General features: G+C 42.2%; 1 protein-coding gene and 1 pseudogene across 1 annotated transcript; both read left to right on the top strand.

Annotated features, from left to right (window-relative positions):
• Nucleotides 1-344: 344 nt before the first annotated feature.
• On the top strand, nt 345-14660 carry LOC132654808 (spliceosome-associated protein CWC15 homolog; annotated as a pseudogene).
• On the top strand, nt 2030-3808 carry LOC110541118 (cell division cycle 5-like protein). Its single transcript, XM_060386081.1, is given in 3 exon segments — nt 2030-2033; nt 2295-3738; nt 3740-3808. Coding segments are annotated over 3 exon segments (1470 nt in total). The 3' UTR covers nt 3762-3808.
• Nucleotides 14661-14734: the final 74 nt, after the last annotated feature.

Here is a 14734-nt window from a genome sequence, read left to right as displayed (position 1 = left end):
AAAAAAGAAATCCATAAATCTCATTCTGTTTACTTTTGACTCTGTAGAGTTAGAGTGACATTGGAGTTCAAGGTTTTCTAGCTCCCCAGCTGTCTAGAGTTCATGTTAAACAGACAGAGAATTCTGTGTTAATGTTGTAGATGTGCAATAGTTAAGAACCTTCCGCATCTCAACTAGGTACTTTTGCCCATGAAAGCTGAGTTTGTATTTTTCGTGTTTTTAGGTGAAATAAAATTGCATCACTTTCCCCTTCTCTTCCCTTCTTACAGATCCTTTAAATCATCAGCCACAGAAGGTTTGGCTAGGGTTTTAGGTGGATCCTCAGCTCAACGTGGAAAACTGCCATGACATGTAAGTAATCATAAATGCTCTTTTCCCGCCAATCCTCCTATGCTTCCTTGATCTCATACTTGCAGAGACATTAACTTATCATTGATTTGGTTTACTATCAAAGTAAACAAAACAATAGGTTGCAAATCCAGTTTTAAAAATCCTAGTGAAGCTTATTTACAAATAATATAGAAAAGAAGCAATGAGCCACACAGGCAGACATTCATGGAATACCACAGCTGGACAGACTGCAAAAACCAACAGATCATGGGGATCCCAGCCCCAAGAGATACACCTATATCCTAACCCCTGCATCATTCGCTCCAGAAACATTTTGGAAGAGGGTGAAAAAGCTAGGAAGAGCCAGAATACCAGGAAGTCTTTTGTGAAACTGCCTCTTCTAGAAATGCCTGCATAAACAAGACCAGAACAATGGACATATTGATGTGGTAGTGGAAAATTTTGAAAAAGTCCCACCCCTAGACAAAGAATTAGCCTTTATCAGGGATGAGCTCCCTAACTGATCATCTAGTACAAAGTGGTCAGTTCTTGTGATGTTATTCTTGCTTGTCAACTTGACTGCATCTGGAGTTAACTAAAACCCATGAGGCTGGAATCTCTCTCTTTCTCTCTCTCTCTTTCTTTCTTTCCTTCTATCTTTCTTTCTTTTCTTTCCTTTTTTTTTGACAGGGTTTTTCAATGTAATCTTGGTTGTCCTGGACTCACTTTGGACACCAGGCTAGGCTTGAACTCACAGAGATCCACCTGCCTCTGCCTCCCTGAGTGCTAGGATTTGTAAGCATGTACCATCACACCCACCCAGCTGGAATTTTTCTTTCAAGGGTTTTTTCTTGATTGAATTATTTGAAGTAGAAAGCCCCACCCAAACCCAGATCTTTCCAGGTGTGAGGATCCACCTAAGACCCTAGCCAAACTTTCTGTGGCTGATGATTTAAAGGATCTGTAAGAAGAGAAGAGAATGGGAAAGTTTTTAGCTAAGAACACGAAAAATACAAACTCAGCCTGTGTAAAAGTACCTGGTTGAGATGCAGAAGGTTCTTAACTATTGCACATCTACAGCATTAACACAGAATTCTCTGTCTGGTCAACATGAACTAAAGACAGCTGGGAGCTAGAAAACCTTGAACTCCAGTGTCACTCTACAGAGTCAATAGTAAATAGAATGAGATTTATGGATTTCTCTTTTTCTTTTTTTAGAAAATAAAGTTGAGTGAGTAGGGAATGAAGATGCCTGGAGAAAGTAGTCTTTGGTATTTGCTAGAATTAGAAGTTAATGACATCATCATCATCTGTTACATGATCAAAAGCAAAATATAAGCACACTGTGAAATATTTAGGTACAGCAAAATATTGTAAAATTACTTTTTTAAAAAAAGCAAAGTTCTTACTCTATATTTTAGGCTGGCCTTGAACAAAAAAATCTTTTTGCTTCAGTAGCACAGTCCCTAGGACTCTGGGATTAAAGGTGTGAGCTGCCACCAGCTAAACAGTAACTCAGGAAACCTTGTTGTGGGGATTTGCTTGTGGAGACTGGAAAGAGGGTTGATTCAATCTACTGGAGCTCACCCATTGGAAGCATTAGTAAAACCAAGCAGGGGAGGAAGTGGGCGTGGTCTTCAGAGTCTCCATAAAAGGAGATTCCAGGGCCTAACCAGGTTCATTCTCCAGACTAGACAGAATGTGTTTCCAAACCTTCTGGCTCCAGACCCTGCTAGATCTATCACCTCTACACATGGAGGATCTGACCCCAGAGCTGCGCTAACATTACTGCATCTCTACCAAACATTGCTGAGGCCCAAGAAAATTCATTGTGTGAGTGAACAATTTACAAAAGAAAAATCCATGATATTTTCTTATTTTCAATTATTTACGTAACTGAAATTTCTGCTTAGAAAAGCTATTTTACTATTTAACAAAAAAAGGTGAAGGGGGCGCTCTTTGAGGCCAGGCCAGTGAGTTTGCACGGCAGACTGCAGAGGAGTCTAGAATCACAAATTCTGCTTCCAGCACTCTCCTGTCTAAGTACAATGTCACAAACAACAGCATCGCTCTGAGAACACCACGGACACCGGCCTCCCAAGATAGGATTCTGCAGGGAGCTCAGAACCTCATGGTCTTGACCAATGTGGACACTCCACTGAAAGGTGGGCTTAATACTCCACTGCACAAGAGTGACTTCTCTGGTGTGACCCCGCAGCATCAGGTTGTGCAGATTCCAAATGCGGTTCTGTCTACTCCTTTCAGGATTCCTTCTAATGGAGCTGAAGGGCTGACTTTCTGGAGTGGAACAACCCCCAAACCAGTCACTAATGCCACCCCAGACAGAACACCACTGAGAGACAAATTAAACATTAATCCAGAGGATGGAATGGCAGACTATAGTGACCCCTCTTTTGTGAAGCAGATGGAAGGAGAATCTCGTGAACATCTCCATCTAGGGTTGTTGGGCCTCCCTGTGCCTAAGAATGATTTTGAAATTGTTCTACCAGAAAATGCTGAGAAGGAGCTGGAAGAACATGAAATAGACGACACCTACATCGAAGATGCTGCTGATGTGGATGCTCAAGAGCAGGTAATACGAGATGCTGAGCATGTAAAGGAAATGAAACGAATGCACAAACCTGCTCAGAAGGATCTACCAAGACCGTCTGAAGTAAATGAAACTATTTTAAGACCTTTAAGTGTAGAAGCACCTCTAACAGATTTACAGAAAAGCGAAGAACTGATCAAAAAAGAAATGATTACGATGCTTCATTATGACCTTCTACATCACCCCTATGAGCCATCTGGAAATAAAAAGGGAAAACATGTTAGATTTGCTACCAACTATGCAGAGCACATTACCTATCTGGAGCATAGCCCTTATGAGAAATTTTCCAAAGAAGAACTGAAAAAGGCCCAGGATGTTCTGGTACAAGAGATGGAAGTGGTAAAACAAGGAATGAGTCATGGAGAACTCTCCAGTGAAGCTTACAACCAGTTGTGGGAAGAATGCTACAGTCAAGTCCTATATCTTCCTGATCAGAGCCGCTACACAAGGGCTAATCTTGCTAGCAAAAAGGACAGAATTGAATCACTTGAAAAGAGACTTGAGATAAACCGGGGTCACATGACAACAGAAGCCAAGAGAGCTGCAAAGATGGAAAAGAAGTTGAAAATTTTGCTTGGAGGTTACCAGTCTCGTGCTATGGGGCTCATGAACCAGTTGAATGACTTATGGGACCAAATTGAGCAGGCTCACTTGGAGCTACGCACTTTTGAAGAACTCAAGAAACGTGAAGACTCTGCTATTCCCCACAGGCTGGAGTGTCTAAAAGAAGATGTGCAGCGACAACAGGAACGACAGAAGGAGCTTGAGCAGAGATATGCTGATTTACTGGTGGAGAAAGACTTTACAGGCAAAGTTCTGAAGCACAATTGATGCTCTGCCACAGAAGAACTTGTTGCTGGTTTCACACTCTGCAAGGCTGAAACTGATGTTTCTCTTCATTGACAGATTTACCCAGCACCTGTGGTTTCTCAATTGTTTTCAGTGATACCGACCTTGTATGTTCTATGTTACAGACGTGGACTCCAGGATAAGTAGCGTTTATGTCATCCAGACGCTCATTCTTTGCCAGGGTCATATTTGCAAAATTACATAGTTTAAGCCTTTAATTTAACAGCCTGACTTTAAATACTACCTGTGCGCAAACCCTTGAATAAAAAGAACATGTGAAAAAAAATTGTGGGGCGCTTTCTGGCACCTTGCTGCCCCCTGAATTTTTGGCATCTGGCCTGACCTGGCTTAATGGCCTACTGCTTGGGTACAATAGTGCATTTCTGGCTGACCTGGGGCTTTCAATAAGATCATCCTCCTGAAATACCTTAAACCTTCCTCTCCTTCAGGGATTCCCAAGTAACACTTCTGAAGAACTTTCCAAACAACCATTATTATCAAATCTTGTGACACCTCTGGTGGGCCATCCTTTGATTCCTAGTTACTTATTAACCCTGCCAAAGGCAATTATATTTCTTTTACCCTGCCTATAAAATTGTATGAAAAATTTGAATAAACTGAGACCTTGATCAGAGAAACTGCCTTGGTCTTCATTTCTCACATCTCTTGTCCCTTTCCATTCCCACTCCCCCATTCAGGGTTTCTGTTGACTGACCTGTGGGATGGGTCAAAAAAAAAAAAAAAAAAAAAAGGAAAAGGGGGTTTGAGCCAGCTCTCAAATCAGTATTCAAACAGAGACCTTCCTTCCCATACAAAGATAAAATACAGACAAACTATACAGGATGTCCCCGAAGAGGTTCGAAACCATGACTTCAGGAGAGAGTTGGAAGAGAGAGAGAGAGCTGCTGCAAGAGAAAAAATAGGGATTGTCCAACCTGAGAACATATGACTTCCTCTTCAGTGTCAAAGAAGCCCTGCTTAGACCAGATTCCTGCTGCCAACCTTAATGCCAATGATCCTCTCATGGATGAGGAAGATGAGCATTTCGAAGAGGAGAGTGATGACAATGATGCTGCTGCTCTTCTTGCAGAGCTGGAAAAAATCAAGAAGGAAAGAGCTGAAGAGCAGGCCAGGAAGGAACAAGAACAAAAAGCAGAGGAAGAGAGAATTCGCATGGAAAACAGTCTGAGTGGAAACCCTCTCCTTAATCTCACTGGCCCATCCCAGCCTCAGGCCAACTTCAAGATTAAAAAAAGATGGGGCTATGAAGTCATTTTTAAGAACTGTGTAAAAGGTATAAATGATCAAAAGAAAGATAAAAGATTTGTAAATGAGGAGCCAAGATGGCGATGCCGGGGGAGCACCACGACTGAGAAGCAGGACAGCACTCTCCGTGCAGCGACCAGGAGACTGAACTCTTGGCCCTGAAACCACAGTGGTCCTGTTTCCCAGGTGAGAGGAGGCTCCCACGGCGTGGGAATCGGTCGGGTCCACTCTCCGCTGCCCAGCCAGAACCCGGAAGAGATCCCGGGTGATGCGGGCTTTGGGTCTCCGGGCTGGTGCCTTAAACCTGTGTGTCCCCATCACTTTCCCAGGCTGATCCATGGGCACAAGGGTGTCTGAGGCTGGGAGTCCCAGTCGCAGGGGGACCCCATTGGGAAGCAAGGTTGTGGGTCTGTTCCCGGGTCACCCAGTCTTTCCCCGGAAGGTCTCTGCCACCATTACAGCTGCGCTCCTGCCATGCACGGAGAGCTGTGTGCTCAGCTCAGTGGTACAGACAAGCTGCGTGCCCCAGTACAACAGGGACTGGGAACCCCTGTCCAGAGAGGACCCCACAGGGAAGGAAGAAACCATGCTGCTGGGGTCACCTAGGGAAAGTCTAGCAGCCTGCAGATCGCAAACAGGTGAGTACACCCAGCCATCACAGATCTGGGCCCAAACAGGAGCACAGAGTGATTGGAAACTCAGCTCCCACAGACTAGCGGGTGGGCGCACACTCCGCCAGCCCAGAGGCCTGCTTGGTACCAACTACACCTTACAGGCAGAACTGTGTGCCCCAAGACACCAGAGCAGTACTCACCTGCCACAGATTACCTCTTGGGTTCTGGGGCAGAGAGCTCCAACCTCAGACCTACAAAAGACTGGGAACCCTGATATCAACCCCCAGATACTGCTCCAAGGGGCAACCAGTTATCCCTAACAAAACCGACCAAACCACAGGACACACAGGTTACAGCAGCTGACCACTAAATTTATAGCAAGAAACCCAGAAGGAGGGCAGCTGTCTACAGGATGTCTCCAAGTGAGAGGAGAGCCATCTTGACTAATCAGGACCACAGTTACTACCCAGGTCTCTATGCCTGAGGTGAGCTGTAGCAACTCCTGAAAAACACCGGACATCCAGTGACTATACCCAAAAAGCTGGGAAGGCTTCCTTCAGGAAAAACCATCTTCCTGCCAAAGGGATTCTCTCCACTACAACAGTCCAGGAACAACCAGAAACTAAATTCAAACAACTAAGATAGCCCAATGGGTAGAGGACAGCGTAAAAGTTCAACCAACAAAAGCCAGAGCAATATGGCATCTCCAGAACCCAGTTATAAAGGGGCAAATAGCCCTAGACACCCCAACATAAATGAAATTCAAGGAGATGACCTAACATCTATGCTCATGAAGAAGATAACAGAGGAAACAAATAAAATACGAAAAGAATTAGAGGAAGATAAAAACAAACAGATCATGGCTATCCGTAAAGAAATGGAGGAAATTAAAGACAAGGAGATTATGGCCATCCATGAAGAAATACGGGAAGCTGCAGCCAAACAGTCTGTGGCCCTTAGAGAGGAAATGCTTAAATCACTGAATGAAATAAAAGAAACAGTGGATTGTTCAAACAAACAGCTGAAGGAATTGACGGAAAAACATGAAAATACAGTCAGACAGGGGAAAAAAAACAACAAAATAGCTCAAGACCTGAAGATAGAATTGGAAAAATTAAAAAAAAAATACAAATGGAAGAAATTGTGGAGAGAAAGAACTTAGGGAAGAAAGCAGGAACTACAGAGGTTAGCATAACCAATAGGCTACAAGAAATGGAAGAAAGAATCTCAGGTATGGAAGATACAATGGAAGAAATAGATGTATCTGTCAAACAAAATGTTAAAGCTAAAAAATTCCTGACACAGACCGTCCAAGAAATTCAAGACAACATAAAAAGACAAAACCTAAGAATAATAGGAATAGAGGAAAAAGAAGATTCCCTGCACCAAGGCCCAGAAAATATTTTCAACAAAATCATTGAAGAAAAGTTCCCCAACTTAAAGGAGAGGCCAAGAAGAATACAAGAGGCATATAGAACACCCAATAAATTAGACCAGAAAAGAAAATCCTCCCGCCACATAATAATCAAAACTGTAAGTATACAGAACAAAGAAAAAATACCAAAAGCTGCAAGAGAAAAAGGCCAAGTAACATATAATGGCGAACCCATTAGAATCACACCTGACTTTTCAACAGAGAGTATGAAAGCCAGAAGGGCCTGGACATATATCGTGCAGACCCTAAGAGAACACAGATGTCAGCCCAGGCTACTATACCTTGCAAAACTCGCAGTTCTCATAGACGGAGAAAACAAGATATTCAATGAAAAAACAAATTTCAACAATACCTACACACAAATCCAGCATTACAGAAGACACTGGAAGGGAAAATACAACCCAAGAAAACTAACTACATTCAAGAAAACACAGGAAATAAATAACCCCACTACAGTAAAACAAAAAGCAACCAAGCATACAACCTTATGACCACAGGCAACATCAAATTCAAAGGATCAAACAGGCACTGGTCATTAATCTCTCTCAATATCAATGGACTTAATTCTCCAATAAAAAGACACAGACTAACAGAATGGATGCATAAACAAAACCCAGCAATCTGTTGTATACAAGAAACACACCTAAGTCACAAAGATAGACATTACCTGAGGGTAAAGGGTTGGAAGACGGCTTTTCAAGCAAATGGATGCAAGAAGCAAGCAGGAGTAGCCATTCTAATATCTGATAAAATAAACTTTCAACCAAAATTAATCAAAAGAGACGGGGAAGTACACTTCATACTCATCAAGGGAAAATTCCACCAGGAAGACATCACAATCCTGAACATCTATGCCCCAAATTCAAGGGCACCCACATTTGTGAAAGAAACATTGATAAAACTTAAACCACACATAGACCCACACACACTAATAGTGGGAGATTTCAACACCCCACTCTCAACAAAGGAGAGATCAACAAAACAGAAATTAAACAAAGAAACAATATCTCTAATAGAGGTCATGAATCAAAAGGAACTAACAGACATTTATAGAACCTTACACCCAAACACAAAAGAATTTACGTTCTTCTCAGCACCTCATGGAACGTTCTCCAAAATAGACCACATAGTTGGTCACAAAGCAAGCCTCAACAGATACAAGAAGATTTAAATAATCCCTTGTATCCTGTCTGATCACCATGGAATAAAGCTGGACCTCAGTAACAACAGAAATAACAAAAAGCCTCCACGCACATGGAAACTGAACAACTAGCTACTAAATGACAGCTGAGTCAGGGAAGAAATAAAGAAAGAAATTAAAATCTTCCTAGAACTCAATGAAAATGAAGACACAACATACCCAAACTGGTGGGACACAATGAAGGCAGTGCTAAGAGGAAAGTTCATAGCACTAAATGCCTTCAAGAAGAAATCTGAGACAGCACATTCAAGCAACTTAATGGCTCAGTTAAAAACCCTAGAAAAAGAAGAAGCAGACACACCAAGAAGGAGCAGACGGCTGGAAACAATCAAACTCAGGGCTGAAATCAATCAATTAGATTGATTGGTACTGGCATAATAACAGAATAGTGGATCAATGGAACCGAACAGAGGACCCAGAAATAAACCCACACACTTATAGACACCTGATCTTTGACAAAGACGCCAAAACCATACAATGGAAAAAAGATAGCATCTTCAACAAATGGTGCTGGTCCAACTGGATGTGTACATGTAGAAAAATGAAAATAGATCATACTTATCACCCTGCACAAAACTGAAGTCCAAGTGGATCAAAGACCTCAACATAAAACCCGACACATTAAATCGGCTAGAAAAAAAAAGTGGGGAATACCCTAGAACTCATTGGTACAGGAGAAAACTTCCTGAACAGAACACCAACAGCACAGGCTCTAAGAGCAACAATCAATAAATGGGACCTCATGAAACTGAAAAGCTTCTGCTAAGCAAAGGAGACCATCACCAAAACAAAGTGACTGCCTACAGATTGGGAAAGAATCTTCACCAACCCTTTATCTGACAGAGGACTCATATCCAGTATATATAAAGAACTAAAGAAGCTTAAAAGCAGCAAACCAAGTAATCCAATTAAAAAATGGGGAACAGAGCTAAACAGAGAATTCTCTGTAGAGGAATACTGAATGGCAGAGAAGCACTTAAAGTAATGCTCAACCTCACTAGCTATTAGGGAAATGCAAATCAAAACAACCCTGAGATTTCACCTTACACCCATCAGAATGGCCAAGATCAAAAACTCAAGTGACAACACATGCTGGAGAGGTTGTGGAGAAAGGGGAACCCTTCTCCACTGCTGGTGGGAATGTAAACTTGTACAACTACTCTGGAAATCAATCTGGCGCTTTCTCAGACAACTAGGAAGAGCACTTCCTCAAGATCCAGCCATACCACTCCTGGGCATATATCCAAAAATGGCTCAAGTACACAAAAAGGACATTTGCTCAACCATGTTTGTAGCAGCTTTATTTGTAATAGCCAGAAGCTGGAAACAACCCAGATGCCCCTCAACTGAAGAATGGATGCAGAAATTGTGGTACATCTACACAATGGAATATTACTCAGCAGTGAAAAATAAGGAAATCATGCAATTTGCAGGTAAATTGTGGGACCTGGAAAGGATCATCCTGTGTGTGTCGTCCGAGAAGCAAAAAGACACACACGGTATATACTCACTCATATAGACATACAACATAGAATAAACCCACTAAAATCTGTGCATCTAAAGAAACTAAGCAAGAGAGAGGACCCTAACTAAAATGTCCAATCCCCATCTGGAAAGGCAAAGAGGATGGACATCAGAAGAAGAAGAAAACAGGAAACAACCTAGGAACCTACCACAGATGGCCTCTGAAAGCCTCTGCCCTACAGACTATCAAAGCAGATGCTGAGCCTGATGGGCAACTGTTGGTCAGAGTGAATGGAATTTTATGTAAGAACGGGGAAATAGTAAGAACTGGAGAGGACAGGGCCCCCACAAAGAGAGCAACAGAACAAGAAAATTTGAACACAGGGAACTTCCCAGAGACTCATACTTGGACTTCCCAGAGTCCAACCAAGGACTATTCATGGAGATAACCTAGAACCCCTGCACAGATGTAGACCATGGCAGCTCAGTCTCCTAGTGGGCTACATAGTAATGTGAAGAGGGACTGCCTCTGACATAATCTGATTGGCCTGCTCTTTGATCACTTCCCCGTGTGTGTGGGGGAGCAGCCTTATCAGGCCATAGTAGAGGACAGTGCAGACACTTTTGATGTGAACTGATGGACTAAGATCAGAAAGGAGAGGAGAACCTCCCCTATCAGTGGACTTGGAGAGTGGCATGCATGCAGAAAGGGAAGGGAGGGTGGAATCGGGAGGGGAGGAGGGAGGGGCTTATGGGTGGATGCAGAACGAATAAAGTGTAATTGAGGAAAAATTAAAGATAAATTAAGATAAATTAAAGATAAATTAAGAAAAGATAATTTAAGACTCTTAAATGACTTTCAAAAGTGGAGGAAAACATGGAGTTAGTCAATTTACATGGAGCACATTTCGCCCCTGGGGGCAATGGTCTCCTGAACCTACTCAGACCTCGGACACCACCACTGCTAGTTCTAGAACTGATGCAGGATGTTCCAAAGAGGGGGTTAAGGCTTCTCATAATATTTCGTATAAGTCCACACCTGTTTGTTTATATCCCCCATTTTTATTCATTGATAGCCAGATAGAGCCAAGTAATTGTGGTAATGATACTTGCTTTTTTGCCCAGTGCTGGAATTCTAGTAAATTTACTAGCTGGTTACTCTCATGCCTCGCTGGGTGCCTGTGCCCATTGATTCCCCTCATGCTATGACTCTCTTCAGACAGAAAAGGGATCTTGGAATTACAGCCGCCATTGTTACTGCCATCTCATTGGTGGCTGTTGGAGCTACCACCGCGGCATTAGCCAGGAGTCATACTATGCAGACTGCTCAGACCCTAAATAATCTTTTAGCCAATGTAGCTCATGCTCTAGATGTACACAAAGGAATTAATGCTCAACTAAAAGGAGACTTGATGGTGTTCAATCAGAGGATTGACCTCGTGCAGGAGCAAATTGATACCCTATGGCAAATCGCTCAACTTGGCTGTCAATGGAACTATGCTGGACTTTGTGTCACTAGCATACAATATCAGAATTTTTTCCTGTGTGGCAAATCTGTCTAAACAATTGTCTAGCTATATTTTAGGTAATTGGACCGAAGAATTCGATACTATGATGGAGCAACTGAGAGTGGCCATTGTTACGGCAAATTCTACCAGAGTGGATGCAGGACTAGCCACAGGATTATCATCATGGATTGCTACAGCCATGAATCATCTGAAGGAATGGGTGGGCATGGGAGTGTTAGCAGGCCTTCTGGTGTTGGTCTCCTTGGTTTGCCTGTGGTATATATGCAAGATTAGAGTCTCACAACAGCATAATGCAGCCATGACCATTCAGGCCTTTACAGCCATTGAAGCAGGACAGTCTCCCCAAGCATGGTTGGCTACCATAAAAAGCTAAAATGTTACGCTCAGGATGCGAGGCTAAGCACTGCACTCAGGGTCAGCTGCTTTCGACCCAGAGAAGAGCATGTCAGATTGCATGCGGGTTGATGCCCCAGGTCCTGCCTCTGAGAAAAAGGTATCGGATGGGTCTGATGCTCTTTGGGTAGATGACACCTAAATGAACATTGGTACAAAGTCCCAATTTATTTCTAATATCAGAGATCAGACCTCTACTCTTGCCTGATGCATCTAAAAAAAAGGGGGAACTGTAGAGAGCTGCGGAATGCCGCGCCTTAAAGATGGAGCTGGTTTCTGCCTTCCACCTTCCCAATGGTGAGTGCTCTCTGTCACAAACAACTCCATACTTGGCTAAGGCTGAGGATCTGGCTTGCTTCCGTGTATGTGGACCTATCTGCATTGCCCAGGAGGCACGCTGGGGTTCGCTACCCAGAGGTTATTTAAGTTGTGGGCTGGCTTTCCTCAGGGTTAGAAGATTGTTCAAGGTTCCTGAATAAACTGCATTGAGAAAAAAAAAAAAAGATTTGTAAATGATACACTGCGATTTGAATTTCAAAAAAAGTACGGAGAAACATGTTAAGTAGTGCAGTTTTATGTGCTTAATAAAAGACTGAAATGCCAAGGGAAAAAATGCCAATTTCATCATCTAAAATACCTGATAAACTTTAAAATATTTCATAGCCTTAAACATATTTTAGAACCTATTTTTGCAATACAAAAAAACCACATTTTTCAAAGTACCCTTTTAAGAAATGAAGTCATAAAGTATAACCATAATTTTAAAAGTCAAAACCAAATTTTATAAGTGCAAACATTTCAGTACTTTAAAATACAATCCCAAGTATATTATTTTGATATTATAGACTTTGGCTGCCCACAAGCAAAACTCTTAAATACAAACATATAATAGTGCAGTTTTAATATTTTATATAAACAGGATTTTAAACATTATTTTTATAAGCCTGGTTTTTAAGAAAGGACAGAAAATATGTAAAGTCTTAACATATTTAATAATCAATAATCAGACATTAAGATATATAGAACATAGTAAACTTACATATTCAAAACAAACAAAAGTATAAAACTTATTTTTATTCCCTTTAGCTGTAATTTCAAGGGAGGAACATCTTGCTACCTGTTGAATCCAATTTTAATGACCATAGAAGTTTGCAGCTTTCTTGCCTGAGAAGCTGCTGTTGTCTGCTTGCTCAGAAGCCTAAAACATTTCTTAAAACCTGTTTTATCCACTTCAGTGGTAGCATCAGTCTTAAGGTTGGGTATTATAGGGGCAGGCATCACATAGATAATCTTAAAGGGAGTTAACCCTAGCTGGTAAGGAGAATTCCTAACCCTATAAAGGACAAAGGGGAGGAGCCTCACCCAGTCAGTGCCAGTCTCCAAGGTCAATTTAGTTATGGTCTCTTTTAATGTTCTAGTTATCCTCTCTACCTGTCCTAAACTTTGGGGCCTATATGCACAATGCAACCTCCAATCTGCCCCAATAAACTTAGCTACATTTTCTCTTACCTTTGACAAAAATGCTGGTCCATTATCTGATCATGAGAGGAAAGCTATACCTGGGCAAAATGTTGCCACAACCTGGGCTGTCTCATAACAGTTTTTCCTCAGAACTGTCCCTATTATTGTACATTCTCTCAGTTACCTCAATTAAATCTTACAGCTTCATCTGTTCTATTCTTTCCTGCTTCTGTAATTTCCTTCTTATGTCTGGAGTGGAGAGGTTAATGCACGCCATAGCAACCATACCTGTATGTTCAGGTTTTTGTGGATCTACATGTGTATGTCTGTGTAAGCCTTCATTAATTCTTTCCAGAAAGGCAGCTGAAATTTTATCTGTTCTCTGTCTGACATCATATACTTTGGCCAAATTAGTGAGCCATCTTGAGGCAGCCTTGATATCTGCCAACAAAGCCTGGGGGTAAACTAGGAGACAGCTCCTTACCTGCAGCTGTGTTGTAACCCCAAATGTGCCTCTTGTAGGGAAAGCAGTTGGGACTCCTGCAATGTCTGGGACATTTTTGCACCTTTCTGAATAATATGTCTGCATTCCCCTATGGCAGACAACACTTTTAAAAGCTGCTGACAATCGTCCCCGGAAGGCTGGTGTGTCAATCAAATTACTAGAATTGTCAGAGAACTTGGCATTCTGACTTTCTTTCCATGGGAGTCCCATCCTGCAAAACAGAGTAAAAGGTGGCAAGGGAGCCAGGGCAGTGGCTCCCTCTCTGGTCTCAGAGAGCCTGTGGAAGGAGGATTGTTAGTAGGTTTCAGAAAGGATTTGACCCATGGAGGTGGATGACTCACTAGACCCTTCCAAACTACAATATATGTCACTTGGTCTGGGTGCCAATTTCCTCACATCAACTGAAAGACCATGACCTCTAGACTTTACTTCTCCAAAATGGGTCAGAACCAAATCAAAGGGGTTTGGAAGTATTCTGTCTCATATCATCAGTCAGTCAATTCATCAAAAGAATTCAGGAAAATGCAAGGAAATAAAAAGAACAATTTCTCAAACAGTAAGTCACACAGAAATGGAGCTGTCAGTCTCAGGGAACAGTGAAACTAAAAACAAGAAATCACAGCCTGTACCTGGGCTAATATCCTGGGACAAAACTGAAATCACAGAAGCAGGCAAACAGGAGACCACAAACAATTAATCACAGCAATGAAACAGAAACTCCTGGCACAATACCAAGCAAGAGACAGTTCATCACATACAGAGAACAAAAAACTGGCTTTTCCCAGACTTCTCTGCCATAGAAGTTCCAGAAGGGCTAAAACTGATCTCCACTCTAGCTTGCCTGCCACAGAAGTGCTGGAGAGACAAAAACTGAACCCAACTCTGGCTTCCCTGCCACAGAAATTCCGAAAGGGTAAAAACCTGATCCTGAATTTGGCTTCCCTGCCACAGAAGTTCTGGATGGGCAAACTGATTACTGATGAGAGGACCAGATGTCTCTGACACCCCCTTAGGCAGATGGCTGTCTGGACGTCTCACACAAGCTGTGTTCTGCCCCCTGACTGAAGGTTCACCAA

The sequence above is a fragment of the Meriones unguiculatus genome, chromosome 6 (genome assembly GCF_030254825.1).
Source record: "Meriones unguiculatus strain TT.TT164.6M chromosome 6, Bangor_MerUng_6.1, whole genome shotgun sequence".
Taxonomy (NCBI): Eukaryota; Metazoa; Chordata; class Mammalia; order Rodentia; family Muridae; genus Meriones; species Meriones unguiculatus.
Note: the sequence above shows the minus strand (reverse complement) of the source record. Positions and strands in the feature narration are given on the sequence as shown.